Source organism: Papilio polytes, unplaced genomic scaffold (assembly GCF_000836215.1).
Source record: "Papilio polytes unplaced genomic scaffold, Ppol_1.0 DF824024.1, whole genome shotgun sequence".
Lineage (NCBI taxonomy): Eukaryota > Metazoa > Arthropoda > Insecta > Lepidoptera > Papilionidae > Papilio > Papilio polytes.
This window is the reverse complement of record NW_013525180.1, coordinates 3,927,259-3,952,222: the sequence shown is the minus strand read 5'-3', so window position 1 is coordinate 3,952,222 and position 24,964 is coordinate 3,927,259. Positions and strand designations below refer to the sequence as shown.

At 42.1% G+C, this 24,964-nt stretch overlaps 5 protein-coding genes across 5 annotated transcripts in view; 3 read left to right on the top strand and 2 right to left on the bottom strand.

The window, feature by feature from the left end:
• The first annotated feature begins 5,343 nt into the window (after positions 1–5,343).
• Positions 5,344–12,597, top strand: LOC106101185 (sodium/calcium exchanger 1-like). The gene is made up of 8 exons (XM_013280333.1): positions 5,344–5,447; positions 5,767–5,858; positions 7,465–7,649; positions 7,760–7,859; positions 7,943–8,038; positions 8,281–8,439; positions 8,934–9,105; positions 9,388–12,597. The coding sequence occupies exons 1-8, from the start codon at positions 5,437–5,439 to the stop codon at positions 9,590–9,592; spliced, it is 1,020 nt and encodes a 339-aa protein (XP_013135787.1). The 5' UTR covers positions 5,344–5,436; the 3' UTR covers positions 9,593–12,597.
• Positions 12,598–16,912: 4,315 nt separating this feature from the next.
• On the top strand, positions 16,913–19,884 carry LOC106100987 (juvenile hormone esterase-like). Its single transcript, XM_013280051.1, has 3 exons — positions 16,913–17,818; positions 18,073–19,336; positions 19,673–19,884. The coding sequence occupies exons 1-2, from the start codon at positions 17,078–17,080 to the stop codon at positions 19,327–19,329; spliced, it is 1,998 nt and encodes a 665-aa protein (XP_013135505.1). The 5' UTR covers positions 16,913–17,077; the 3' UTR covers positions 19,330–19,336; positions 19,673–19,884.
• A 146-nt stretch (positions 19,885–20,030) lies between these two features.
• LOC106100947 lies at positions 20,031–21,803 on the bottom strand. Its single transcript, XM_013280012.1, has 2 exons — positions 21,123–21,803; positions 20,031–20,824 (listed from the first exon to the last, which is right to left on the bottom strand). The coding sequence occupies exons 1-2, from the start codon at positions 21,738–21,740 to the stop codon at positions 20,048–20,050; spliced, it is 1,395 nt and encodes a 464-aa protein (XP_013135466.1). The 5' UTR covers positions 21,741–21,803; the 3' UTR covers positions 20,031–20,047.
• A 631-nt stretch (positions 21,804–22,434) lies between these two features.
• Positions 22,435–23,454, bottom strand: LOC106100965 (ribonuclease P protein subunit rpr2). The gene is made up of 3 exons (XM_013280028.1): positions 23,293–23,454; positions 23,092–23,183; positions 22,435–22,799 (listed from the first exon to the last, which is right to left on the bottom strand). Exons 1-3 carry the CDS (start codon positions 23,344–23,346, stop codon positions 22,586–22,588), a joined length of 360 nt encoding a protein of 119 aa, XP_013135482.1. The 5' UTR covers positions 23,347–23,454; the 3' UTR covers positions 22,435–22,585.
• Positions 23,455–23,585: 131 nt separating this feature from the next.
• The window catches only part of LOC106100946 (polyribonucleotide nucleotidyltransferase 1, mitochondrial), a 7,236-nt gene continuing 5,857 nt past the window's right edge, over positions 23,586–24,964 (top strand). Inside the window, exons 1-3 of the mRNA XM_013280011.1 lie at positions 23,586–24,272; positions 24,604–24,809; positions 24,896–24,959. Of these exons, the coding sequence (XP_013135465.1) occupies positions 24,157–24,272; positions 24,604–24,809; positions 24,896–24,959 (386 nt within the window). The 5' untranslated portion in view covers positions 23,586–24,156. The remainder of the gene's footprint in view (positions 24,273–24,603; positions 24,810–24,895; positions 24,960–24,964) is intronic.

The following is a 24,964-nucleotide window of genomic DNA, read 5'->3' as shown; positions in this document are numbered from 1 at the left end:
CACCCGGCAGGCGGGCGACCTTCATCGCGGCGGCCGCGGCCTTATGCCATTAGCCCCGTCGACGTTTTCCTGAAACGATTGCTAAGTCCTCTCGATACTTAAAAAAGTTGAATGATTCATTTTATTATCATATATTTAAATATATACTCTTTATAAAATTGCTTTTGGAGACCGCACACGTACTGATCTGAGCGACATATGAGATCGATCAGATCCGAGGATGTCTCTGTTATAATATGATTCGCCCAATCGCATCATTCCATTCCTTTAACACATGAAAACACAATGTTGTCTATCTATTTTCGTTTAAAAGTAGAGGGTAATGAGATGTATGGAAATATACGAGTATATCATTATACAAGTACGAATTAGGGTAAACCTTTATATTTACCGGAAAAACCGTGGATTTACCAACAAGCAACAAGTTACGGTAAAAGTTCAAAGTGGTTAAACGACCAAACTCTTGTTTGTTAGCTCGAAACTCTGGTCTTATGGATAGATAGATGTAGGATAGAGGTATTTTAGTCCTCGGAAAGACTCCGAAGAGTTGTTTGGAACATGGTCCCTATTCCCGTTATCGTACTATTCGCACCATTTCTTTGCGGATTTATCTGTCATCAGCCGTAATACCCAACCGTTACACGATAGGTTTCTTTATGAACCTAGCAAACTCTGTGATACTCTCTTATCTTTAATGGCTCCATTGCTCGTCTGTCCCCAACCTTATTAATTAATTTAATGTGACAGTTGATTTACATATACATATCTCAAGATTACATTGTTCGCTGTTTTAGGCGTGACTAAGCCACGCTGGTTTAGCGCGGGTTGAGTGACTTCACAGACACCATTTCTTCGCTGTTACGCGCCCGCGCCGTTTGCATCATGATGTTGTTCTTTATCACAGGAACATCGGATACATTTTAAATTCCAGTCCAATGATAGATATCAGCGCTCGATTACAACAGAAACAATGTAAATGTGCCTGACCTCTAGCCCCAGCACTTTTGGTCAAAACGAAATTTAGCTGGCGCCCTGCGCCCTGGACCCATGGCACTCCTCACTCCGGGCGATGCTTACCAGCTCTTACAATATCTTCATATTGACTTATAGTTTGCTGTTCGCTAGTTTCTTTCCGTGTATTCATTCATTATATTTGATCTATAAATAATATGAGTGTATAATGAGTTGGCATCGTGCTCTGCCAACAAAGTGTATCGTGCCGACCTGCGCTCTCCTACTAAATGTCGAGCGTCGACCGGTCACGGGGTACAACAGCGTGCGACTTCGCATGCATACGTGCGACATGCAACATAACGTATTGCATTCAGATCTCGTAGACGTCAGATTTCAGAGCGTGTTACAGCCGAAATAACACAGTCCCGCCATCCTCCATTTACCGGTATCTCGCATGCAGTCGCATGACCTTTCTGGTGGTATACCCCTGCTCACTCATAACTAAGTTTTTTTGTTACATGTGATTCATCCCGATTCCTAACATGACCATACCATGCTCACCTCTTACTCCTATAACGTTTGACGACAATAACATTTTATTTGAAAAATAAGGGTTTATTTTAATTTTTCGTCTCATTTGCGTCTTAAGGCCAGGAATATGATGTATTGAGGTGGGGGAACGTTCGCTTCAACCCTGCACTCCACAACTCACTTTCACGAAAATTAAAACATTTAACTTACAACTTTAACTTTAACTTTAACAACAATTTTAAATTAATTGAAATGTGATAGTTACTCTTTGTCTGTGAATGTGTATAAACATCCTCGATAACTATGAATGTGATACGCAATTTCTAAACTATCATCTAGAAAATGTAATACAAGTATTACTTGCGATAGAAGGCTCGATCCTAATGCTGGTAATTGGCTGTTTTCATAATTTTACGAGATGTCGATGACAAACTTTGTTAGCGCGGAATTAAAAAAAAATTAGTCGTCTGAGACATTCCCGCGTGCATCAGCTAAATTCCCATCATATTTGTCCCGTCAGTATCGGTCCAGCCGATCCGGACATAGCGATCGGCCGCCATTTTGACAGCGCGGATTAAAAAAAATATCATACTTCATACTCATACTAATATTATACGAGTACATGCGAAAGTTTAGATGGATGGATGGATTGATGTTTGTTAGAGTTTGTAGCCTAAACGGCTGAACTTATTACAATGAAATTTGGTATAGATGTAGAGGATAGTCTGGAAGAACACGTAGGCTACTCACGTTTGTTTTTTTAATTTTACGCGAACGGATTCGCGGGAGAAAACTATTATCTGTTCACTGTTGGACTTAGGCCTTCCCCATATACCTTCCGCAGATTGCGGAATATGCGACCTCAAATTCCCCATAAAATTTACAAGGCCATCGTAAGACCTGTCATGATGTATGGATTTTAATGTTTGCCAGTAAAAGGGACGGATGAAAGGAGACTACCGTTTCGGAAAATAGCCGGAACAAATTAAGCTTGCGGACAGACCGACAGTAAATGCGATTTTCGTTACCAGCAACGCAAATATTTTTCAACGCAAATTCTTTCATCATCAGAAAGGTAATTTATCTGTGAGTAACAGGCTATATTTTATTATTACTAATGTTAAGGAACTATTAATAAACAGCGTGTATCTGAACGCCGGCGTTAAAAACACACTAAACTTTAACTTTTCTCGGCTTACGCTGCCTAAACCGTTAGAGGTTTGTTATCAAGAGAATTTAATGTAGAATAAAATTGTCCTTTACAGTATTTAAATTGGACTAATAGTTTAGAAGATATCGCGAACACAAACAATAAGGATAACCGAAAAATCAGTTTACAAGCTACCGGCCTTAGAAAATACAGATAGAGATGAGTTTTCTGTTCCTCATCGGTGGTATTTTATTGCTTAAATCAGAGTTCCCCAAACTTTTTTGTATCGTAGACCCCTTGCCATGTTTTTCCGTGTTGGGTAGACCCCCCACCTTACCTGATATTGATTTCCTGTAAATTTCTAACTATACTTAAGTTAAGTATTAAAAACTTAATGTAAAAACATGTTAATTTATACATTTAATATTTGAATTTAAATTAAAACTTCTCATAATAATTAATGTATATGTTTTAATATTATAAGTTTATCAGACAGTATGATGTAAGTAAATAGGTATTATCAGTTTATGTGTTGATCCACTATCGTGGACCCCATTTCATGGACCCCCAATTTTTTTTCGCTGACGTAGACCCCTTGCAAGTTGTCATAGACACCTAGGGGGCGATATAGACCATTTTGGAAATCACTGGTTTAAATGGAACAATGTATTTCCACTGCGGTGACACTTATTTATACATGACTAGCTTTCGCCCACGACTCGTTCGCCTGGAATTCAAAAAAGGTCCTTCCAGGCATTCATCTAAATCTATACCCATCTAGATACGTTCATTAGTTTAGGCTACAAAACCTAACAAACACCCAACTATCGATCAATCCATCCTAACCTTCGCATTCATGGTATTACTAAGCTTGTGTTTTTTTATCAGAGATAAGTTAAAATATGACAATATCATTATAATGTAATGTACGAGTATTATCTAATTTAAGTGTGTTGTGGCGTTGCTTTTGCGGTGTGCGAAGCGTCTAGGACGGGACGAGGACGCGACGAGACCACCCACCAGTACAATAACGGTGATCATTAAGAAGTGCTGGTAGCCGGTAGTCACCGCTACAAGCGATGGCAGATTCTGTAAATTGCTTCAATCGCCTCTCTAATTTCCTGCGTCGGATCCGGCAACAGACGAGACTTGCAATTAAGAAATTTAAACGAATCTTTATTAGCAATGGGAAAGCGAAACAATTTACGAGATTGATAGTGGATTAGTTTGACAGCTGAGTTTGCGAACTATATAACTAACTCGCGTGTGCGTTCCTTCAGACCATGTTATTCATGTGTGCGTTGTTAGTGTTAAATTTATGAAGTATCGGAGAAAACAAGTTAATATTTAATCAACCAAATAAATCTATAATTTGCGAGATTTTTATATCTCAATATGTATTCATTAAAGAGTTTGTTTTATTAGTCAACATATAGATTTTCGGTAGCTACATGTTTGATTTTGAATTGAATAAAGGAATACTTAACTACTTATAAGCAATATGTATTCAAAGTAATATTCACATTAGTAATAGTTTGAATTAAATGTGCGGATATTTAGTTTTCATTCATTCAACCACACGTAATATACAAAAATAATCGAAGTTTTTATTACAATGATATGAAAATCTCAAACGCCGTAGACCCGCTGCAAATGTGTGTGCATTATGAATTATGACGCCTAGCTCTGAGCCCTTCAGAAAAGAGATGTCAGTGCGCAGGTGAGCGGGCGGCAGAGTGGCGAAGGAATGGCGGGGGCGCGGCGGCGGCGGCCAATTCGAACGTAAAGGGGCACTCGTCTCAATTGCGAAATTACGAGAAAGAATCGAGTTTCCTTCTTACTGACAATTGTGGCGGCCCACTCACTTGCCACTGCCCGCTTCCTATCCCATTGCCCATTGCCTAGTGCCCTTTGCCCAGATTTTAGAATGCCACCGAAAGATCTTCAATATAGTATAATGTATTCACTTGGTACGGATTACAAATTTTTGTTAGAAACGTAAAGTATTTTATGGAAATATCAGATAAAATGAAGTAAGTATTATCCAACTGTACTCGTATATCATATTCATACTAACTAGTATGTTATGGTATAAATGGCATTTGGATGGATGAATGTTTCTTACTATCTATCTCCCTAAACGGCTTAACATTAGTGTAAGGAAGGTGTAGAAGAATATATGTCCCTATTTATTTTTTATTTTTTATTCCGCGTGGTTGAACTCGCGCCTAAAAGTTTTCTATAAAAAATAAACATACAGACGAATTAGGTACCTCCTTCTTTTGGTCGGTCAAAAAATTTATAAAACAAATGCGCGTACACGATTTTATATTTTTTTAATTTGACATCCATTAGAATGCCAGTTAATGTCGAGGTGATAATAATAGAACATGTACAAAATGAGAGTGATAATGAACATGAAAGTTGCGTAGCGAGAGCTGCTAACAAGCTGCTTCGTTTCGCACGCCGCTAATGAATTGCGGCGGCGGCGGCGGCGGCGGCAGCGGCGGCGGAGGTGCAAGGTGCTCTGCATTAAATCTAATTCCGCGGACGACTCATCGGACGTTTACATCATTCTATAAGATTTGGAACTGTTTTAAATTGGACATACCTAACTAGAAGAGGGCAAGGTGATACAATACCTAGAGAAGTTAGCTGATACCGGTCCTGCTGCGCTTTGAAATCAAGACGTGTATGTTAGACACAAGAACAGATTTTGTTGTATAGCTCTTATAGAAACCGAAACACAAAATGCTTACCTATTTATACACTGGGTAACATGGCAGTTATTCAATAATTTAATGCGTCTAAGGTATTACAAATTTCGCATCCGAAAATTTGTTAAATCAAGTTTAAATTATTGAATATGTAACTTTATAAAAAAAACCCGCAATCAAACTATGACTCGCACTTAAACCTCGGCCCTAAATTTATATGAGGTGAGTGCGAGGGGAGATCGATAACATTAGCGATGCATCGGCCGGCTCCGCCCGCGCCCGCCGCCTCGCCCGCGGTGCCCCTCGCCGCCCGCGCCACCAGCTCCGCTCGCACTCATACTTCTCGGTGTCTGCCTACTGTTCTCACCTCCAGACCGTGAAACAACCCTTAAACCTCCGTTAATTGTATTGCAGAAAATTCATTCCTCTGCGCATCGTAGAAGAGGACAGCTACGAGAAGGACGTGCTGTTTTACGTGAACCTGGGAGAGCCAGAGCTAGTGGACGGTATGCAATGTCATCACTACATTCTCACCTCTCGTAACACCGTTACACGCACGCGCACGCGCACCACGCATGCAACACCCCGCGGCCACATCTAGCGGTTAGTCAATATAGGTTTCTCGTTGATACGTTCACATTTTATAATATTAATATTTAGCCTTAGCATGAACAAAAGACTTTTCACTTAACTCCTTTCATCCGTAAGAAATTTTCTGAGTAAACCTGGCGGCGCGCCAAAGAACTAAGCGCCGAATCCGAACAGGACATATGTTATGTATATACTCGTACCTTGAGGAGCACAGAACAAGTAACGTTATTTTACAACCAGAAACAAAACTGACTGATATTTTATGTAGCGTTGTATGGTCCGACTTGGATGGCGATGGATAGGTCATATGATGGCTTATGCCGAAGAAAAATAAAGTAGATAGCCGGTCTGCTCCACTCGTGAGTCGACTGTGATAAATACTTTTGACTCGGAAGGGATAATGTAATAAGGAATATATTTTATACTTATCCCGGTTGAGATTATAATGTCCTTATACGTGCCTGCTCGCTGCCAGGAAATGGTTGGTGCTGTCCGACACCATCGCGGTTATCATACAACCGGCATATCAGTTTATATGATTAATTATGTAATCTATCAATATTACCTATATACTGTTACATATCTCTACTTAAGTTATGTACACAACAAGACGTTATTACACTAAACATGTATTTTGTATATTACATAAGTGTGTGCCTCCTGCATAATGTTCAGTAGTAATGCATTATTGTTGCGGTATGATGTGGATGGTATGTGGCGTGTGCATTCACTTGGATACGTTTTGTTCCTGCTTGCGCGATTGACGTTGTCGTCTTGTCGGCGGTCGGGCGCGCCCTCTGGCGGCCGGGTCTTGACGCACCTTGCCCTACCTTGCCGCACCGCCTATCTATCTTCTCTCTCAAGTAAGATTAGCTTCTTCTCTATGGTAGATACTATATTAAATAGCGATGTATGTTTTATTTTGTTTGTACCATAATTATGCCTCAGCTTTAGCGCTTCAACTATCTTGTAAATATTATTATGACCTCGTAGATAAGTATATAGCGAGAAACGCTATGGCCTTGCTAAGTGTAAAGTTTCGCTTCCATGTTGATGATTGCGAGGTAGGAGCGAGCGGCTGCTCGACGCTGCGGCCCGCCGCCGCGGTCCCAGCATCAAGCAATTGTCCACAATCCCCGTAGCTGTAGCCGTTGTCACAATCTGTTTTCTGTTAAATAGCAATCAATTGACACGTAGCAGTGGCCAGTAGCGCTAAGTCCCGGCGCCGGCGCTCAGACATCTTCGATGCATTTCTATACGCAGCAGGCAAATCATTTTTTAGTTTATTTTGGTAAAAGTATGTGACGGGACGGGTCACCGGAACATCTGGTGACTGTCGGCGCTCAACACCCGACCGATCCCACATTGCTTACGGGAGAAACAATCGGTAAGTCACGACGACATATTATGTTGACGAAGACTATTCTTGTGCGAGTCTCAGTTTCCGAGTAACATGCAGTTATTGTCGTACTCCAGTAATATAATGTGAGGAAGTAAATTGAAAATTACACAACAACACAGACGGCGGCGGTGCGTGTGGGCGCTCGGGGCGGCGCTGGGGGCGCTCGGCGCGTTCGGGCCGCGGATCAGCCGAGCACCTGACCGCGCTGCCAGATCAGGAGGCGGCAGTGGCACTCAGAGGCCTGCCGCGCGCCGGTGACCTCACTCGCGCACAACTTCGGGTCAAGGAGAGCAAAGAGTTCAAGGTTCTCTCATATTTGCTTACAATACCATTTTAATGAGTATTAATACGCGACCTCTACAAATGAACGAGGAACTGCCCGAGTTGCCTTGACAGCGACACGTCGTGTTGCAGAGTACGGTGGACAAGCTGGTGCAGCGTGCGAACGCCTCCATCATAATCGGGACGTCGTCGTGGAAGGAGCAGTTCTCAGAGGCGTTGACGGCAAACTCAGGTGGCGTCCCTTACATGAGTTCTGAGTGAGGTGCGAGCAGGCGGAGGAGGGAGAGGTGGCTGAGGCGCGTCTCGCTGTTGCAGGTGCTGAGCCCGAGCAGCCGCCCTCGTGGTCGGACTACGTGCTCCACGCGATCACTTTGTTTTGGAAAATTCTTTTCGCATTCGTCCCCCCCACCGGTGAGTTGTTCCGACGTACGTTTTATGGAATAGGAATTAAAGGGAACAAATATGAATATGAGAAAGAGATATTTACTGGGCCAATATTCATTTATTCCCAAAAAATTATGACAAGTAAGAAAATCGCATACTATATCCACATTCTTTAACTTGTTATATATAAAATCTTTACATTTGACTAAGTTCACCTATATTACAGTAAAGAGTATTTATTTCTGTTCTTGTGGCGGTTGTTGTGACAGACATCGGGGGCGGGTACGTGTGCTTCGTGGTGTCTATCGTGTGCATCGGCCTGGTGACGGCGGTGATCGGCGACGTGGCGGCGCACTTCGGCTGCACGCTCGGCATCAAGGACTCCGTCACCGCCATCGTCTTTGTCGCGCTCGGCACCAGCATACCCGGTCTGTTCCTCCACCTCCTTATCACCCTTTATTCTTCATAACTAAATCATTTTATTATTAGGTTTTTATATATCATAATGTGGCATACGAGCAAACGGCCAGCCGACCCATTCGTGCGAAGATATTCGAACAGGCTTTATCACTGTTGTTATTATTCTACGACCTATTCTAATTACTTCTTATCCTACTTTAAAGAATTTTTTACAGTGAGATACCTAATCCATTAAACGGCTAGCAGCGCGACTGCGACGAGGAATATCATTCGCATCGGGCGTCCTTATTTATACCTACCTACACACGTCGCTAACAGACTCGCGCAGCTAACTGCGCTACTGAAACCTTTTGTAATTTTACGGTTTAAAAATTTACTAAAAAAATAACTTTCTAACATTAAAAACACAATAAAACTTAGAGATTCGTATATAGATTGTATAGCAATGAATCCGCAAGCGACGAGCAGCGGGCAATGTGACACGTGTACTCCTATGTGGCAGACACGTTTGCCAGCAAGGTGGCGGCCATCCAGGACCAGACAGCGGACGCGTCCGTGGGCAACGTGACGGGCTCCAACGCGGTCAACGTGTTCCTCGGCATCGGCGTGGCGTGGACCGTGGCCGCCGCCGTGCACCGCGCGCGCGGCGAGCCCTTCCGCGTCGACCCCGGCAAGTGAGCGCTTCTGCCTTCGCCCCCCCTCAGCCGCCTCTCACACTCATTGCCGCCTCATGACCGTCATCCCGATATCCACGTCCCCCTGTCGTGATCGAAAGATGATTCGCTTTATAAAGCGGTCGCTGCCACCCAACAGGCAAGTGGCGAGTCTACTAGGTGTCTCGGCGGGCGGCAGCGATCGCGGTGTAAACTCACTAAGGCCAAGTTATCTCGGCACTAAGTAATAGTGAGCCGTGTGAGGTATGAGGTATGGTACGAGCACGATGTGTCGGTCGGCAGCCTGGCGTTCAGCGTGACGATGTTCTGCTCGGAGGCGGCGCTGGTGGTGCTGGTGCTGCTGCTGCGGCGGCGGCGCGCGGTGGGCGGCGAGCTGGGCGGCCCGCGCGCACTCAAGCTGCTCACCTCCGGCTTCTTCTTCTCGCTGTGGCTGCTCTACCTGCTGATGTCCGGCCTCGAGGCGTACGACGTCATCAAAGCATTTTAGTGGCCCCAGATATCTAACTCTATTGTGTTCATGAGAAAACTGACTGATATAAAGTGAAAGCATGTTTTCTGTAACAGTTTACATTTTCATATGTAGGCATATATTTATGTACTTTTAGTTACTGCAAAGGCACAAACTCCGGTCGCTCCTCCAGATACTCTGAAGCTGTTTTATCGACATTTACTTTAAATTTGAAGTAAATACCTTCATCTTGGTAGTGTTCAAGTAAATGATGGGTAATGCTCGAAATAAACTTTTCAATGTGTTCATATGCAGTTGGTAAATCTTAGATTGTCCGGAGTTGGTGCTCTTACAGTAACATATATTAAGTAAAACATGGGAAAGTGTCGTGCTCAAATGTACAGGTGTAGGACTGTTGTCGTGTTTCCCTCTTCCCTTAGTCGTTTTTCTCTCATATTTCCATTAAAGATAGTTGTAGCCTTAAAGGCTGTGCTTTCAAGGTCTAATTGTAGAATGTAAGTCGTAACTAAGACTAAAGCATTACGTAAGAATAACATCGACTTTTTAATTTGTTTTGAGATGATGGAGACCTCGAAACTTGTAGACGAAGCCATAATATTGCAAACGCTTTATCGAAATTTACAAATAAGGCAGCTTGAAGGCTTCGAGCTGGACGAGGCTGGGCGCAGCTCTCCTCACATCCTCGTTACTAAGTATAAAGGCCCCTGTCTACACTATAATTATTTGTTAAAATTTATCTAAACTAAATGTATGAATCCTTCCTACTGCACTGCGATTCTTTCATATTATGCACTTTTTCTAAAACTTTTAATATCTAATGACTTTAAACTTGAGCCACGTTCATTAAGGAGTGGCGAGCGGCGTGGCCGGCCCGGCCGAGGCTGCGGCGCGCTGCCGACTCTCGTTTCTTGTGACTCTTCGATGTGCACTCTCCTGTACCTGCGCAAGCCGGGCTACCGCGACTATACCTTGTGTAAATGGACTCACGACAATTGCATCTTTGTTATATGCTGATGTAATAACAGGTCCGTTGATACAAAATTAACTTATGAAAACATAGTAAACCGATATGTGCTTTAGAAACAATAATTCAATATATCATAAGACTATCAGGGAGCAGTACTTCTTAGCGTTCCCACGGGCTCACACTCAGACCCTACGTGAGCAGTAGAGGTAAGGCTTGCGACCCTCTATCCACGCCGCTCGGCGCCGGGGCGCTGCGGTCTGGTGCTGTTGTGCGCGTTGGTTGGCGTAGGGGCCTTCTTGTCGGCGCTAAGCCGTGCTGGTCGGAGATGGTTCACAATTGACAGCACTTTTTAGTGACTACGGTTATCATAAGTCTGTGAAGTAAATGGCACTTTTAATACAACGCACTCTAATTATATGTTTGTGTGTCCGGCACATGCGCAGGCGACAGGCTGTAGCCTTTGACTCTGTCACTGGCTCGGCGCGACGCCACTTTGTATTTTTATCTATTCTATTACAAAAGCAGTAAAACTAATAAAATAGCCAGCCACCAATTAACTCATATATTATGTACCTTTGTAATATGTATAAATTAAGTATAAAAATGTACAATGTTCGTAAAATAACAACGGCTTATGTAGAATTATTCAGAAATTTATTGTATAGTTTCAGAAAGCTTTTACAGCGTTATTATTATTAATTGTTTACAGATTTTTATATATTGTTATATTTACCTCGTTTAGAGAACTGCACGAAGTTGTACTTGTTGCGTACCGCTTCTATCATATTTTATAAGGCGTGGTGGGAAGTTTTTATTTCATATTGCCATATTACAAAAATATTCTGTGTGTCATTTGCGAAGATTGTTTTTTGTGGAATATTGTCTACTATGAGCACTGCAAGTGGTCAGTGCGCGATGTACACACGGAGCAGACTCTGACACTGATAGTTTATAACTTACGGCATACAAAGTGTTACTTTCCGAGGTTGACTCTGGTATTTATTGTGATCTGAATAATGTTCCACTAAGTTATTTATGTTACTGTAAAAGCACGAACTCCGCACAATCCTAAAGGGTGAACAATCTATCGGTATTGTACCTACCATAGGTTATACCAAAGTAAAGTACTTTAAGTACTATTTATCCTATCCAAAAACTAGCTGTTGGTAGAATCTATATAATTTTTTTTATTGGTTATTGATGGCTTGTAAGAAAGATGTCTACGTATCGATGACCTTCAAGATTCACCTCAGCTAATCGCTAAATCAGGTTATACCGATAAACTCAAGGATCCGCCGCAGTTCGAGCCTTTGCAGTAATATACATATACTTAGATAAATAAGTATATCGGTAGTTGTGTTTTTATTGTAATTGTTCGTATGTACCTAATTGTTTTCGTCCAGAGCTAGTGACCGGCAGCTAGCGGCTAGCGGTAAGATATTCACTTGTTTGTAATGTAGTTGTTATAACTAATACTAAGTTAATTTGTTACTTGCGAACTTGTTGTTGTTACATCGGTTTTCTTATTGTCGATTTTGATTATTTTTTTTAATACATACTAAACACATTGATTATTTTTATAATAATATTTAAACAGTTACGCTAGCGGGCGGCGGGGCGCTGGGATTTGTTTTATCTAGTGGATAAAAGTAGTATAGGTACAGTGTTACAATAATAATATAAATTAAATGACTATAGAAGATGTGGAACTTTGTTGCACCGGTCTAACTACGCTTTTGCAAAAGTTCCTTTCGCTCCTCTCTCCCCCTCTCCCTCCCCTGTCCTCGCTGCCACGTGTAGTCCACTCTTCGCTAGTCGTCCGGTTGCCAAGTGAATTTACCTATAGTTTTATTATCTCAATCGGCACTACGCTGATGCTTCAATTATATGTTCCATCTTAGCCTTAGATATCAGGCACCGTCCTTCTTTGTGTTCCTCGCATTAGTTTGTTTAGAGGCCCGCCGCCAGCGCCCCGGACAGCGCCCCGGACCACACCCCGGCCGGCGGCGACAGCGCCTTATGCCGTACGACCTGAAGGCCTGTGGTATAATTTGTAATGGCGTGAGACGTATTTGGTACAAAATAAAGAAAATTTATATTAAATGTGTTTTATTTCTGCATAAATGCTGTATCGATGTCAAAATACATGTATATGATACGCCAACATAGGACACTGTAATTGTGTGTTGATCTTAACGCATCACTCTCTCGCCCAAATAAACTGTTGCCATTTCTTACAACTCAGTAATCACCAGTTATTTTGTTATCGAAATTAGATTGTAATAAGTACAAATAGCTTACTCGAGGGGCTGAAGGTCGCGGCGGCGGGGGAGGGGGACCTCAACCTCGCCGCACCTACACTACACACTACACTACTAAATGTTAGGTTATTGCGAGTCTCTATTCGCAAATATAACTACTGTATAATAACTGTAAGTAAAATAAACTACCTCAGGAATAAAATATGCGACTAGAGACGTAGTTCAGATATCGTCTTGACTTCATTTAACTTACTTAATTCAGAATTATCTAGATATTAACTATGTTGATAAGTAGTTGAATCATATTGTACTCCAGCAATTAATCCATCTTAGTCATATGTTGAGTTGTTATAAGAAAATGATTCGGGGGATGGTCGATTAACGATTATGAAACAAGGAATCGAACTTCTCATTATATTAAAAATAATTAACACCACAATCATAATACACGCCGTGAACATAGAACGAGTAAAGTGTAGATAAACAAAGTTAGCTTGCGAGCGCCACACACTACATCCTTGATGAAAAATTGACCGTCACATCGACGTTTTTACAGGGCTGTTCGCAGAACGTGATTCAGAGCACGACTGCCTCCGTCCCGCGCACCCTCACACCCCTCGCACTCCCGCCACTGATACCATTTCATATATATACTTACTCCATATAGATATATATTTTTCAATAATTTTATATACATCTCTACATATGTACATAGGTATATATGGTATATACTAGCATATTTACACTCTTACCAAGATGATCGGGCAGGTGATACTCGCATTGGTGCTTTTGTCTTAGTCCCTTATCATTTACTCCCAACAAGTATTTTGTTTAGCAAGTTAAGTATTTATTAAGATATTTTCTGGCGGAGGGTGCGGGCGGGGGGTGCGGGCGGCGCGCGGCCGATAGCGACGCGACACCCGTTCGTTTGCTACGTGACTCGTAGTGCCGCGTGGTGTTCGTAGCGGTGCCGTAGCGTTCGTATTTGCGTAGCACTTGAGGGTAATAAATGACTTCACAAAACTTAATAAACTCGCGACACAAGGAGCAAGTTACTCGATGGCCGGTGAGGGGTATCGGCGATCATGCCATCTATGGTCTGTTAAACAGTCCGCTATTTCAAAATAGACTTTATTGCCAATTTATGTAGATATCAAAAGCATTCAACTACGAAACGATAAAAACTACATTCATTACCTTCATGTTATATTTGAGTGTAAAATTGTGGAAACGTAAAAAATAGTATTAGTGTGATTTGAACAGTATTCCACAACGTTGCTATCAAAAAAACATCAACCAATCAACAGAACGAATTTACAAAACCAAACGACTATAAATATTGATGGAAAATTCATTGCATTTCAAATAGAGTTGATTCGCAAATCTGGTTCGTTTGTTCGCACCAAGTGAATACGATAAATAAACATTGCCAGTTAACGTGAAGAGACACTCCCCGCGCCCCGCGCCCCGCACCCCGCACCCCGCACCCAACACACCGTGCCCCGCATGCCGCGCCCACCCCTCGCCCCGCGCTCATACACAACCCGCACACAACCCGCGGCGCAGCCTTATTGAAATAAATTATAAAAGTTCTAGGATTCGCCTTTGACTCCGTCCGCGAAGATTAAAAAAAACACAAGTAGCATAAGTGTTCTTCCAGACTGTTCACTACATTTACTTTATCGAGATGCCCTCAGCAGTTTAGGTTAAAAACTCTAGTACTGAATTGAATATTGTAATAATCTAATACTGAAAAAACTGAATTGATTGAATAGATAATTGAATGTGTCATGGTAATAATAACAAGTGCTGCGCCCACGTCCTCCGGAAACTTCTTCATTTAGCCTACATTTATTAAATTCCACAACGTTAATGTTTTTAAACATTCACGTAATGCACTCTACGTGTCTTTACTTGTCTGTGACAATGTCAGCTGTTTTATTCGCACATTCCGCAAATGGCCGAATGCTGTTTCCGTCAGACATTATATTTGTTATTTGACCGACGATACGTCGGAATTAGGTAAAATTAGTTCAGCAAACTTTAGGCTAAGTCTCGGCAAGCAAAAGGAAAACTAAATAAATGAAACAGTCGATGGGCGCCCGCTCTTTTTGCACCGCGAGAGAGAACTGCTCTCTAGATAGTTTTATTACGTTTATTAGGTTATTTACATTTTATGGTTTATTTTGTCAAGGTTTCTGACTGTAAAGTTTAATGTAACAAAAAGTTATGCGAACAAATTATTGATAAACTAAGAAATGTGTCCTTGATTATCCTATTTGTTGAAAAGGAATTAACAAATGTAGTTATTATGTTAAAGGGGTACGGTGGGGGCACATTTGTTTTATAATTGCCAAGTTCCGTGTTCAAGATTCAGGCCTCGCAGGAACTCCCTCGTAATCACTAAACGAGAGGAGGCGGGGGAGGGAGGTGTGTAATGGCTGTCGACTGCGAACTGCGAGGAGCCCCCCTACCACCGCGGTGCCGTCTCATTGAATCGACAAGGAAATCCCCTTTGTTTTGAGGACTCGAAATTGAACGAGACATTATACACAAATTGTTTAGCTCTACACTTTGTAATTCAATTCTTTGAAATTATTCCTATAAGTAGATAACAAAGTTCACACGACAGAGCTGCTAACAGACAGAGACAGATAATTCTCTCCGTTCCAAATAATATTAAATACTTTGTAATCAATTAAGTCAGCAAGATCAATAGTAAACACAGTAGAGTAGTAGTAGATGTCACGTTTTAACTAAACAGGGAACTGTAAACGTAACACACATTCTTACTTCGACATCGATGTTTTTGGAAGTAAGAGAATGACGCAAATGGTGAAGACAAGCGACATTACTGGAATACCGCCGCCACCGCTTAAACCTTCAAATCTTCGATACTTAATTCAAGAGGATGCAGTTAGGTTTCTTCCTTTTCTTCCCCATCATACATCCCTTCCCCTTCCAAGTCCATCTACCGTTGCCTTTGGAAGAGAAAGAGGTCTCGTTTATCCCCAGCATCGATCAGCGAAACGGTGAAATACTTTCTTATGATGTTACGCAGTAATCTTGTCAATTATAGCGTTTTTTTACAAAGATTGTTGTAATGCCGGAGCATAGACTATGATTGCTGGACTGGAATAATGTAAGCCGGACCGTGCATGTAACTTCCTCGTGGTAGCAAGACAGCCAGCTCGGTCAGTGCGCCGGCGCAGTCGGACATGCGCACACCGCTGCGTAACTACGTGCGTCCTGCTCACAAACTTCAATCCGTAGTAGTGTAATTACACAATTTTTATTACGTACTGTGGTAAAGTGAAAAAAGAATAAGACATAACTATGTCCGTTCTCATTCAAAAAAATACAGGATATTTAGCGGCCTCTTCCTTTATGTCGCAAATACGTATTTGAGTTTTGTAAAAATTGCTTTGGCCATTTACATGTCGCTCCAACATTACGCAGTGTGCTGTAACATCGCATATAACTAAGAGCATTTCGTAAATCTGGGGCTTGTCTGTAAATGCATGTAAAAATACGTTGTGTTTTTAATGAACAAATTAAAAAATAGTCAAATATATTGTTTGAAAGCAGTGGGAATCAATTGTTGCAACTATTGAATGATGTTTAACGAGTGATTATTTGTGTTGTCTAAATTGTAGTTACTTATTTCTATATAGTTAGGTAGAATGTGTATAAATCATGTCTCATTTAGGTCACATTGGCATAAACCATGATTTTTAAGTAATAGTGTTAAAGTGGAGGTTCGACTCGGTTATAAGGTAAAACGTTAAAGCACATTACTGAACTGCTTGGCCACCTGGCACTCGCCGCTGCGCCGCCCCTACATCGATGTTTCCGGTCTAGCTACGATCGTATTGTTGACAACGGACGGCAAGGTGCCGGCGGCGAGCCTATTCTGAGGTGACCACTGACGGCGCGGCGCGGCCCTGCCGTATCGCATGGACGAAGAGTGCGCGATAACCCGAGTGTAATGTTACAATGACAATTCAGATGGTTAGGGAAAAAAGCAATGAATTTGTTTCTTACATAATATTTTCTCAAGCTCTATAAACACGAATAATTATTATTTACTTTAGATAAAGGTAATTTCATAAAAGATTAATTAATTAATTTTCATAAGCGGATTAAGTGCAAGTATTGAAGAGATTATTTATATGTACATGTAAGTTGTCATCACCAATGTAATATCATCATTATCATCATCATCGTCAATTTCATAACACAAGACAGGGTGATACGAAACTTGTTTCTATAATAATGGCTGCCACGCACTGGACTATTTGGATCTTGGTGCTTCAAGTGCTCGCCCACAGCGCACACTGCGACCACGATGCACACAGTGACCACAACGACCACATAGACCACCGCGACCACATACACCATAGTGCCCAAAAAGACTATGTTGGCCACAGTTATCACAACGAACAGGGTGAACACAATGAGCATGGGGACCAAAAAGCCCACAATGCCTACAAGGACGACGGTGACAACGGAAACCAAAGCGATCGCAACCCTGACAGCGACCACGACTCCAACAGTGACCGCGGCGATCAAAATATTAATGGCGATCACAATGATCACGACCACAATGACCCTGACGCTAACAGTGATCACGGTGACCATCCTACTAATGACGATCAGAATGACGGCGGCATACACAGTGCCCTCGGCAACCATGGGATCTACAGAGACCTCGGTGCTCGCGACGACCTTGGTGACCACGGCGATCATAGTGACCAAGATGATAACAGCGAACACAACGCCCATGTCGATCATAGCGCATTTATCGATGACAATGTCCGCAACCCCCACGATGCCCACAGCGTTCAAACTAGTCAAAAGGCGCGCTTCGTTGGGAGACTTGTGGAGAAGACAGAGCACATTCTCGCGACTACTAGCAGCGGCGGCGTGCGGGGCCGGCTGGCACGCGACGGCAACTACTTTGCCTTCCTTGGCATACCCTATGCCGCAGCGCCCACGGGATTGCTTCGATTGAAGGTAGGGTTCGTTCTTATTACTGTATTGTAAATTTTTTTGTACGATTTATCAGTTTATTTAGATGCATGTGCCATGCAGATACGAATACCAGCACTGTCTTAATAGTTCTATGTAATAATTAAATTTGTTACAAATATTCCTTCTAAATATGTAGTTCTTTCATAGCAAACATGTCGTTTCATCGTAAATGTCTAAAAATGATTATAGTTACATATGCCTAAATTGTTTGCTTTGTATATTGGTTGTGTCCGCAGGCGCCGCGGCCACCGCCCGCGTGGAACGGCACCCTGGCGGCCGAGCGAGAGGTCGTCTGTCCCCAGCAAGGCGTTGGCGAAGAGGACTGCCTCGTAGTAAACGTTTTCGTTCCTAAAACTAAAGCGAAGCGTGCGCTTCCCGTCTTAGTATACATACACGGGGGCGCCTTTCGTTACGGCTCCGGACCTACCCGAGGCGTGGCGTCTATAGTCCAGCAGGGCGTTATGTTAGTGACCATAAATTATCGCCTCGGCCCGCTGGGTTTCCTTTGCCTCGGAATTGACGAGGCTCCGGGTAACGCGGGCCTGCAAGATCAGTTGGCGGCCTTGAGATGGGTAAAGACGAACATAAAACACTTTGGTGGCGATCCAAATAGTATAACCTTGTATGGAACGGATTCCGGAGCGGCGTGCGTCGAACTTTTAGTGCTTTCAAACGCGAGCGCAGATTTGTTTTCAGGAGCCGTTATCGAATCCGGCTCTAGCAGCGCGACGTGGGCGATCGACGACCGTCCCCTCTGCACCGCCAAAAACTTCGCGAAAGCATTTTCCGTGTCCGAGTTGGAACATCCGCATAAATTATTGGAACTGTATCAAGATGTACCGGCGAGTCTGTTGACCAGAGTCAACGAAAAATTCGCTAATACCTTCACCGACGGCACGTACGGCTTCGCGCCGTGCGTGGAAAGGCCCTTCGATGGCGTAGAATCTATTATAACCAGTCCACCGTCGGAACTCATGAAGAAAGAACGACTCAGTGACTCGCCTTTATTGTTCATATTCGCTTCCTTGGAAGGTTTGTTTCTTAAAAGTAGAGAATATTACGCGTTAAATTATATGAACAGAATGGAAGCTAATTTCGCGGAATTTTTGCCTTCCGGCCTCAACTTCGATAACGAAATTAAAAGAATCGAAAAAGCCGCGGAAGTGAGGCGTTTCTATTTTGCAAACGAAACCGTAGAAAATAACAAATTGGCTTATTTGTGGTATTTCGGAGACAGCCAGGTGCTGCGAGCAGTAGTCGGCGCGGCGGAGACGCACGCGCGACGAGGACGCCACGTCTACCTCATGGAGTTCGCGCACGGCGGCACGCTGGCCGCCCGCAGCGCAGACTCCGAGCGCGACCAGCTGTATGCGAACGAGGCGGGCCACGGCAGCTTCAGTGCTCACGTTATTTTGAACAAAACCGTACAATCTGACAGCGCAGCGATCAATTGGCAATGGACAGAGCGGCCACTCTCTTGTGTAGTTTCGTAAAATATGGGTAAGTAAGATAAATAAACCAATTGATTACTATCAATATTTCAACAAACAAGATAATATGGTCTAATTCGTAGTAGCTTTTGTATATATTTTATATTTTTTGGAGTTTCCGAGATGAGAGATGCCACTTAACCCGCCTAGCGGCACCGATGACTTTGATATGTTTCTGCACCTAATCACGGACTTACAATTCTCTCGTAACGGTGGCTGTAAAAAGCATCTGTTATTCTCTAACTAAACTATATAAGTTAAGTTATATACTCGTTGTAATAAAAACAAAAGAGACTACGCAGGATAAGCTAAATAAAACGTTAATTAGCCATGTGTACTATTCCAGAGAGCCGACACCAAACGTGACGCAGGTGGTACCGCTGCGCTGGCCGCGACTGCGTCCGCCACTCGTGCCCTACCTGCGCTTCGGTGACGACCTCCAGCTCCTCGAGGCGCCCTACAGCGAGAGGATACAGTTTTGGAAACAATTATTTTACGATTTCGGAAAAAAAAAATCCAATTATGAATCGTATCTTTGCTAGAAAAATAATAACTTGAGATTTGTTGTTTTATTGTATAATTTAATATTAACAGGCATATAGATAGAAATATTAAAACGGCTATGGATAATAAAGTTGAACAGTTTTATCATAATGAATATTTATTGTTAGATGGATAAGTGTAAGTGCACGAAGGCTAAGACATAGAGACTTCAATGTAATTAATAGTACAAGTATCCATACTCGAGGTCGTAGTCCGCGGGGGAGTCCGCGGGCGCTTGCGCCGGCCGGGCGGAGGCTGCGCGACGCGTCATGTACCCTTCGAGGTCGGGGTAGGACTCCAGCAGCATGCGGGCCTGCTTCTTGGTCATGGTGCCGTTGATGACGATGTCTCGGAAGGTGGCGTTTTGCATGAAGTTCCTGTTGAGCATCCGTATCTGGTTAAGCTTCTTCATGAGCGCGGCGTCCACCTTGATGATCTCCATCTCGTGGATGTCCTTCACAGACTGCCGGTCCTTGCGATACTGCTTCTTTAACTCTTTGATAAACCTCTTCAGTTGCTTCGTCTTCTTCTTTCTCATTGCGGTTCCATTCTTATAAGCTCTATCCAATATTTTCCGTATCTCTTTTATGATGTTCTGAATATTCTTCTTGATTTTGCGCTTTCTCTTGTCTCTGTCGCGCTTCCGTTTCCGTTTCTCTCGTTTCTTCTTCCGCTCGCGGCGCTCGCGTGAGTTGGCGTCGCGCACCCTCTTCTCCTCGGAGTCGGTCTCGAGGCTGGACTCCTGGAAGGAGATGTCGAAGCCGCCGTACATGTCGTAAGTGGAGAGTTGCAGTGCGCAGCACACGAAGGTGGTGCGGCCGCAGGAGAAGTCGCCGCGGTAGATGCGGTACTCCGCCTCGCACTCCATCGGCAGCATGCACGTGCCCCAGGGCATGTCATGCTGGTTGGGGTCGCCGCACGGCACGCCCCACGGCCCTTTAACATCGCCATTTATCTACTTAACTACTTACATATCTATACAAATACATCTTATTCAAATATTTTAACAACCTTAGTAGACAATCAAACAACTGTTTAAAAAATAAACTGCGAGAAGTAAGTCGCGTATTTTTAATTTACTTTTAATGTCGTAAGTTTACAGCACAAAAATTAAGAGAAAGTGATGATTAATCAAGTTAGGTTTGTAAATAAAATAAAAATATTAAAAGAAGGTAAATCTCCGGGTTAGATGATCAAGGCTAAACGATATATTTTATCGGCTACTAGAGTTAAACCAAAGCCAGTTGAAATACTTTGTGTGCAACAAAACAAATAGTCGATATAGAAGCTAATTGAGGGTGTGTGATGGACGTAGGCTTACTCGCGGCGGCCATGTTGACTGTGTCGCCCTTAGGGATAGAGGAGTTGAGCGCCTCGAGCTTCTTGGCCAGCCAGATGTCCTTCCATTCCTCTTTCCAGTTCTGCATCTCTACGCTGGAGCTGGAGCTGAGGTAGTCCTCGGCCTCTTTCTTGTGGCGGCGCGCCAGGGCCGCGGCCGGACGGTACAGGTTCATGATGGCGTCCTGCTGGAATCCGCTCGGCTCCTCCTCCAGCCCGCGCGCGCCGTACTCGCTGCCTCGAGGCTTCACCGTTAAACTCAACGCACGCGCCTTCATTTTAATCTTCTTTAAAGTGTTTACATCGTCCGCTTTGAGATAATTGTTTATTATTTCATTTCTGTGAAATGGATCGGTGATCACATCTTGTGCGTCTTTCGCCGCTATTTTATTACTAAATATTTCGGGGTCGGCAAAAGGAATGATGAAGATGACGTCGATGAAGGCGACCAGTAGGATGCAGTTCTGTACGGACCTCATTGTCCGCGGGACATGACCGCGGCCGCGGCAATGCGCGGGGCCTCTCGCTGCCATAAAACTTTTATGGCCATAACTTATTTAAATCATGAAATAACTTCATGATATTTGTATTTGTAATATTTCACAAATTTTAATGGACAATAAATTTCAATAACGACTTTTTTTTTTGTGGCTGAATGGCTGTTTGCCTTGAAGAGGCATTTACAGATTCACCGGGCTTAAGGTGGTCGAGCGCAGGTGGCGCTTAGCCTAAACCTCGTTTATTTACGAGTAACTAAGCTGAAGTGCTCCTTCGGGAGCCTCGGCACAGGCAGTTACTTCGTCATTATTAGGTTTAGGTTTAAAGATATTTATTCTCATAAAAAACACAATTATTACCGGATTGGAAACGATAAAGTGTTGTGTGGTATACGTCAATGATGCACATACTTGGGAATTCGTTGACGGCGGCCACCGATGAAGCGGAGGAGATAGATATCTATCGAAATCTATATCTATCAAACTTAATATTATAACAGCGCGAAACCGAAAAAAAAAAGTAAAGTAAAAGAAGTAACTAGAAAAGTGAATTAAATTAAGCTAATTGAATTTAACGCTATGTTATTACGCTATTACACATAGGGAGCAAATAATTTGGAAAAAAACGGTCATGCGGGAAAGAGACAAAAACTATAAGTTGATAAAATAAAGGAAGCAAGGTTGCCATGGTAACGGTAATAGTTATAAAATGTCCAATAAAACAAAGTTGAAAAATTGTACTGTTTTATTTATTTACTTAATTGGTGAATTATAAAACAGCAATAAAGTTCATTAGTTCATAGACGTTTTATGTAACAATATAGGTCCATGTGTATTCAGCAAGTCCATTAGGCCACCACATCCTGGGCATCGTTTGCAGCCTAAGCAATAACTTCAACAACTGCCTCTGGCCGCTCCAGCCACAGCTGCTCCTTGTCTTTGTCCAAAAGAAAACTCTTTATTGTCCCACATGTGTTACACCTCCATTGCATCAACTTTCTTTTATTGTTTGTTTTCAATTGCATTTTAGCTGAAACCCCATCGACAAATGTGCAGCGACACTTTTTACAAACAAGTCTTTTTATATCTGGATGTCTGAAAACAAATTGTCACATTAGTAAACTCATATACAGAAAATAATAATATATTTTACATAGGTTTTAAGTAAATAGAGTTTGAAGAATGCTTTTGCACAGTTCAATCCCTAGAAGCAGTAAGCAGCAGGTGTACTTTAATTCAGGTTTGTTTAATGTTGGTCAGTGGTATACTTGTTTTATCACATCACTGATGTTATTCATGATAATGTTCAAATTGGAACGCAAATTACTTTTTATTCATCACTCAAATTTAAACCAAAGCATAAGAAGTTACTGACTAACTTACTTACATTTTTAGTACATTTTTCTTAGCAACATTAATTATGAGGTTTCCATAGTATGAAGACAATCCTGCATTTTTACCTGCCATACATTTACTTATCTAAAACAATATTAAATATCTTAGTGTATTAAAAGAATTGAATGAGCGCAAATTTGTCTTACATATTTGTATAAAAAAGAATTTTAACGGACAGAAAATAAAGACAAACCTGATATAAATAATTTATACGCTGAAAAGAATCATTACCGTGTACCTTACGCATCTTTATTTTTCTCGAATTATTATAAAAAAAATTAAATTATAAATGCGAAATAATGCAATGATTTATTTGGATATTTTGATTTTGCCAATTTGACATTGACATTTTTAAATAATAGACAAATCTATCAAGCACAAGTCTATGAACGTAATTGCTGGAATTCAAATTCCCATTTGTGTTTTATGATGATGATCTAGTTCCTGTAATAATTAACATAGTGCGGCCGCATACCTTTGATTAGATGTCGTACAACTGTTGTGCGACTGTCGTTTTTTTTACAGCCAACTCATCTGTTTAGTTCACAACTAAAAATCGAGTAGTGTGCGCACATTCATACGAGCTCATAGGACAAAGCGGGAGAGTTGTGCGATAGTTAGAGTCGTGCGATAGTTTAGTCAAAAGCGTGGGCGCGCTCTTAAGCAATTTTAATTACCTATGTGGGTAACTAGTCCCTATAACGTGGTGTTCTTTAATCATTGTGAATTAAAAAAAAAAGGCTGTTAAAACTTTTTAACCAAAGAGAAATAATCACTACGGTTTTGACAGCTCTTGTTTGGCTTTTGTTCATCTTGTTGACAGGTGGAAGTGGAAGAGACTTTTCTTGTCCTTGTCACTTTTCCATACCGTTTGTATTTTAATTTATTAATAAATTGTTAATGGTATTCAACAAAACAAACAAAACTTGGCTTCGTTGTCAGTAAAAACATTTATGATAACTCCGTATTTATATAAGTCTCTTAAAAATAACCTTCAAAATTAAAGCTAAACCAAACCGTAATTTACCCATGATCTTCATGATTTTTCTAAATTAAAATGTTAAGTAGGAGACGACTTCTCTTGTCAAAGTTAAAATTAAGAGGACTGTGCTACTGTCGATTAGTTTCGACACAAACAAATGTGGGTGAAATAGAAGTGCCTTTTACGAATGGGTGAGTTTTTGAACCTAAAATATATTACATAGAACTGAGGAGAGGCCGGTCTAGACATCTACGTTGAAATAATCTTGAAATCGCAGTATTAGATTGAACACAGTTGCAAAGCTGGTTGTACCACGCAAACACCTGCTATTGGAAAGCACAACTTATGTCTTAAAACTAGGTAACAATATTTGACGTTAGACTATCAATTTTGAAGTTGACCCTTTAAAGACAGATGTTCATATAGATTCACAGTAAAAAAGTCATACAAGAATAACTGGCCTAAGTTAAACTGGAAGGGCTATAGGATTGGTACTAACAGTTGATATATTGAATGTTTCAGAACAACATTGAAATTGTCAACGGGGCGCTATGCAAGGTTTGCAGATGGGGCGTGCGTGGCCACACTGGGAAACACTAGTGTGCTGGCCACCGTGGTAGCCAAGGCCAAGGCCGGCGCCGCGTCTTTCCTCCCTCTGGTGGTTGACTACAGACAAAAAGCAGCAGCTGCCGGTCGCATACCTACCAATTTTCTTCGAAGAGAGCTGGGTATTTACTTCTATGATATCATATGGAGCCTCAACTTTATACCTTAATTTTAAGAAAGTGAGATATTTATTTTTTTGCATGCACAGGGCCGACGGAGCGCGAGATCCTGACGTCGCGGTTGGTGGACCGCTCGGTGCGGCCGCTCTTCCCGCAGG

What these genes read in the sequence shown, in the direction of transcription:
- LOC106101185 (XM_013280333.1), top strand. An exon ending in AGAGCCAGAGCTAGTGGACG is followed by an intron (nt 5,859 to 7,464) that starts GTATGCAATGTC and finishes ACAACAACACAG; the next exon opens with ACGGCGGCGGTGCGTGTGGG. An exon ending in CGCATTCGTCCCCCCCACCG is followed by an intron (nt 8,039 to 8,280) that starts GTGAGTTGTTCC and finishes TTGTTGTGACAG; the next exon opens with ACATCGGGGGCGGGTACGTG.
- LOC106100987 (XM_013280051.1), top strand. Translation starts at nt 17,078, where the DNA reads ATGGCTGCCACGCACTGGACTATTTGGATCTTGGTGCTTCAAGTGCTC. An exon ending in CGGGATTGCTTCGATTGAAG is followed by an intron (nt 17,819 to 18,072) that starts GTAGGGTTCGTT and finishes TTGTGTCCGCAG; the next exon opens with GCGCCGCGGCCACCGCCCGC.
- LOC106100947 (XM_013280012.1), bottom strand. Translation starts at nt 21,740, where the DNA reads ATGGCAGCGAGAGGCCCCGCGCATTGCCGCGGCCGCGGTCATGTCCCG. An exon ending in TTTGTTTTGTTGCACACAAA is followed by an intron (nt 20,825 to 21,122) that starts GTATTTCAACTG and finishes GTAGTTAAGTAG; the next exon opens with ATAAATGGCGATGTTAAAGG.
- LOC106100965 (XM_013280028.1), bottom strand. Translation starts at nt 23,346, where the DNA reads ATGCGTAAGGTACACGGTAATGATTCTTTTCAGCGTATAAATTATTTA. An exon ending in GTATAAATTATTTATATCAG is followed by an intron (nt 23,184 to 23,292) that starts GTTTGTCTTTAT and finishes ATATTGTTTTAG; the next exon opens with ATAAGTAAATGTATGGCAGG. An exon ending in AAGAAAAATGTACTAAAAAT is followed by an intron (nt 22,800 to 23,091) that starts GTAAGTAAGTTA and finishes ATTTGTTTTCAG; the next exon opens with ACATCCAGATATAAAAAGAC.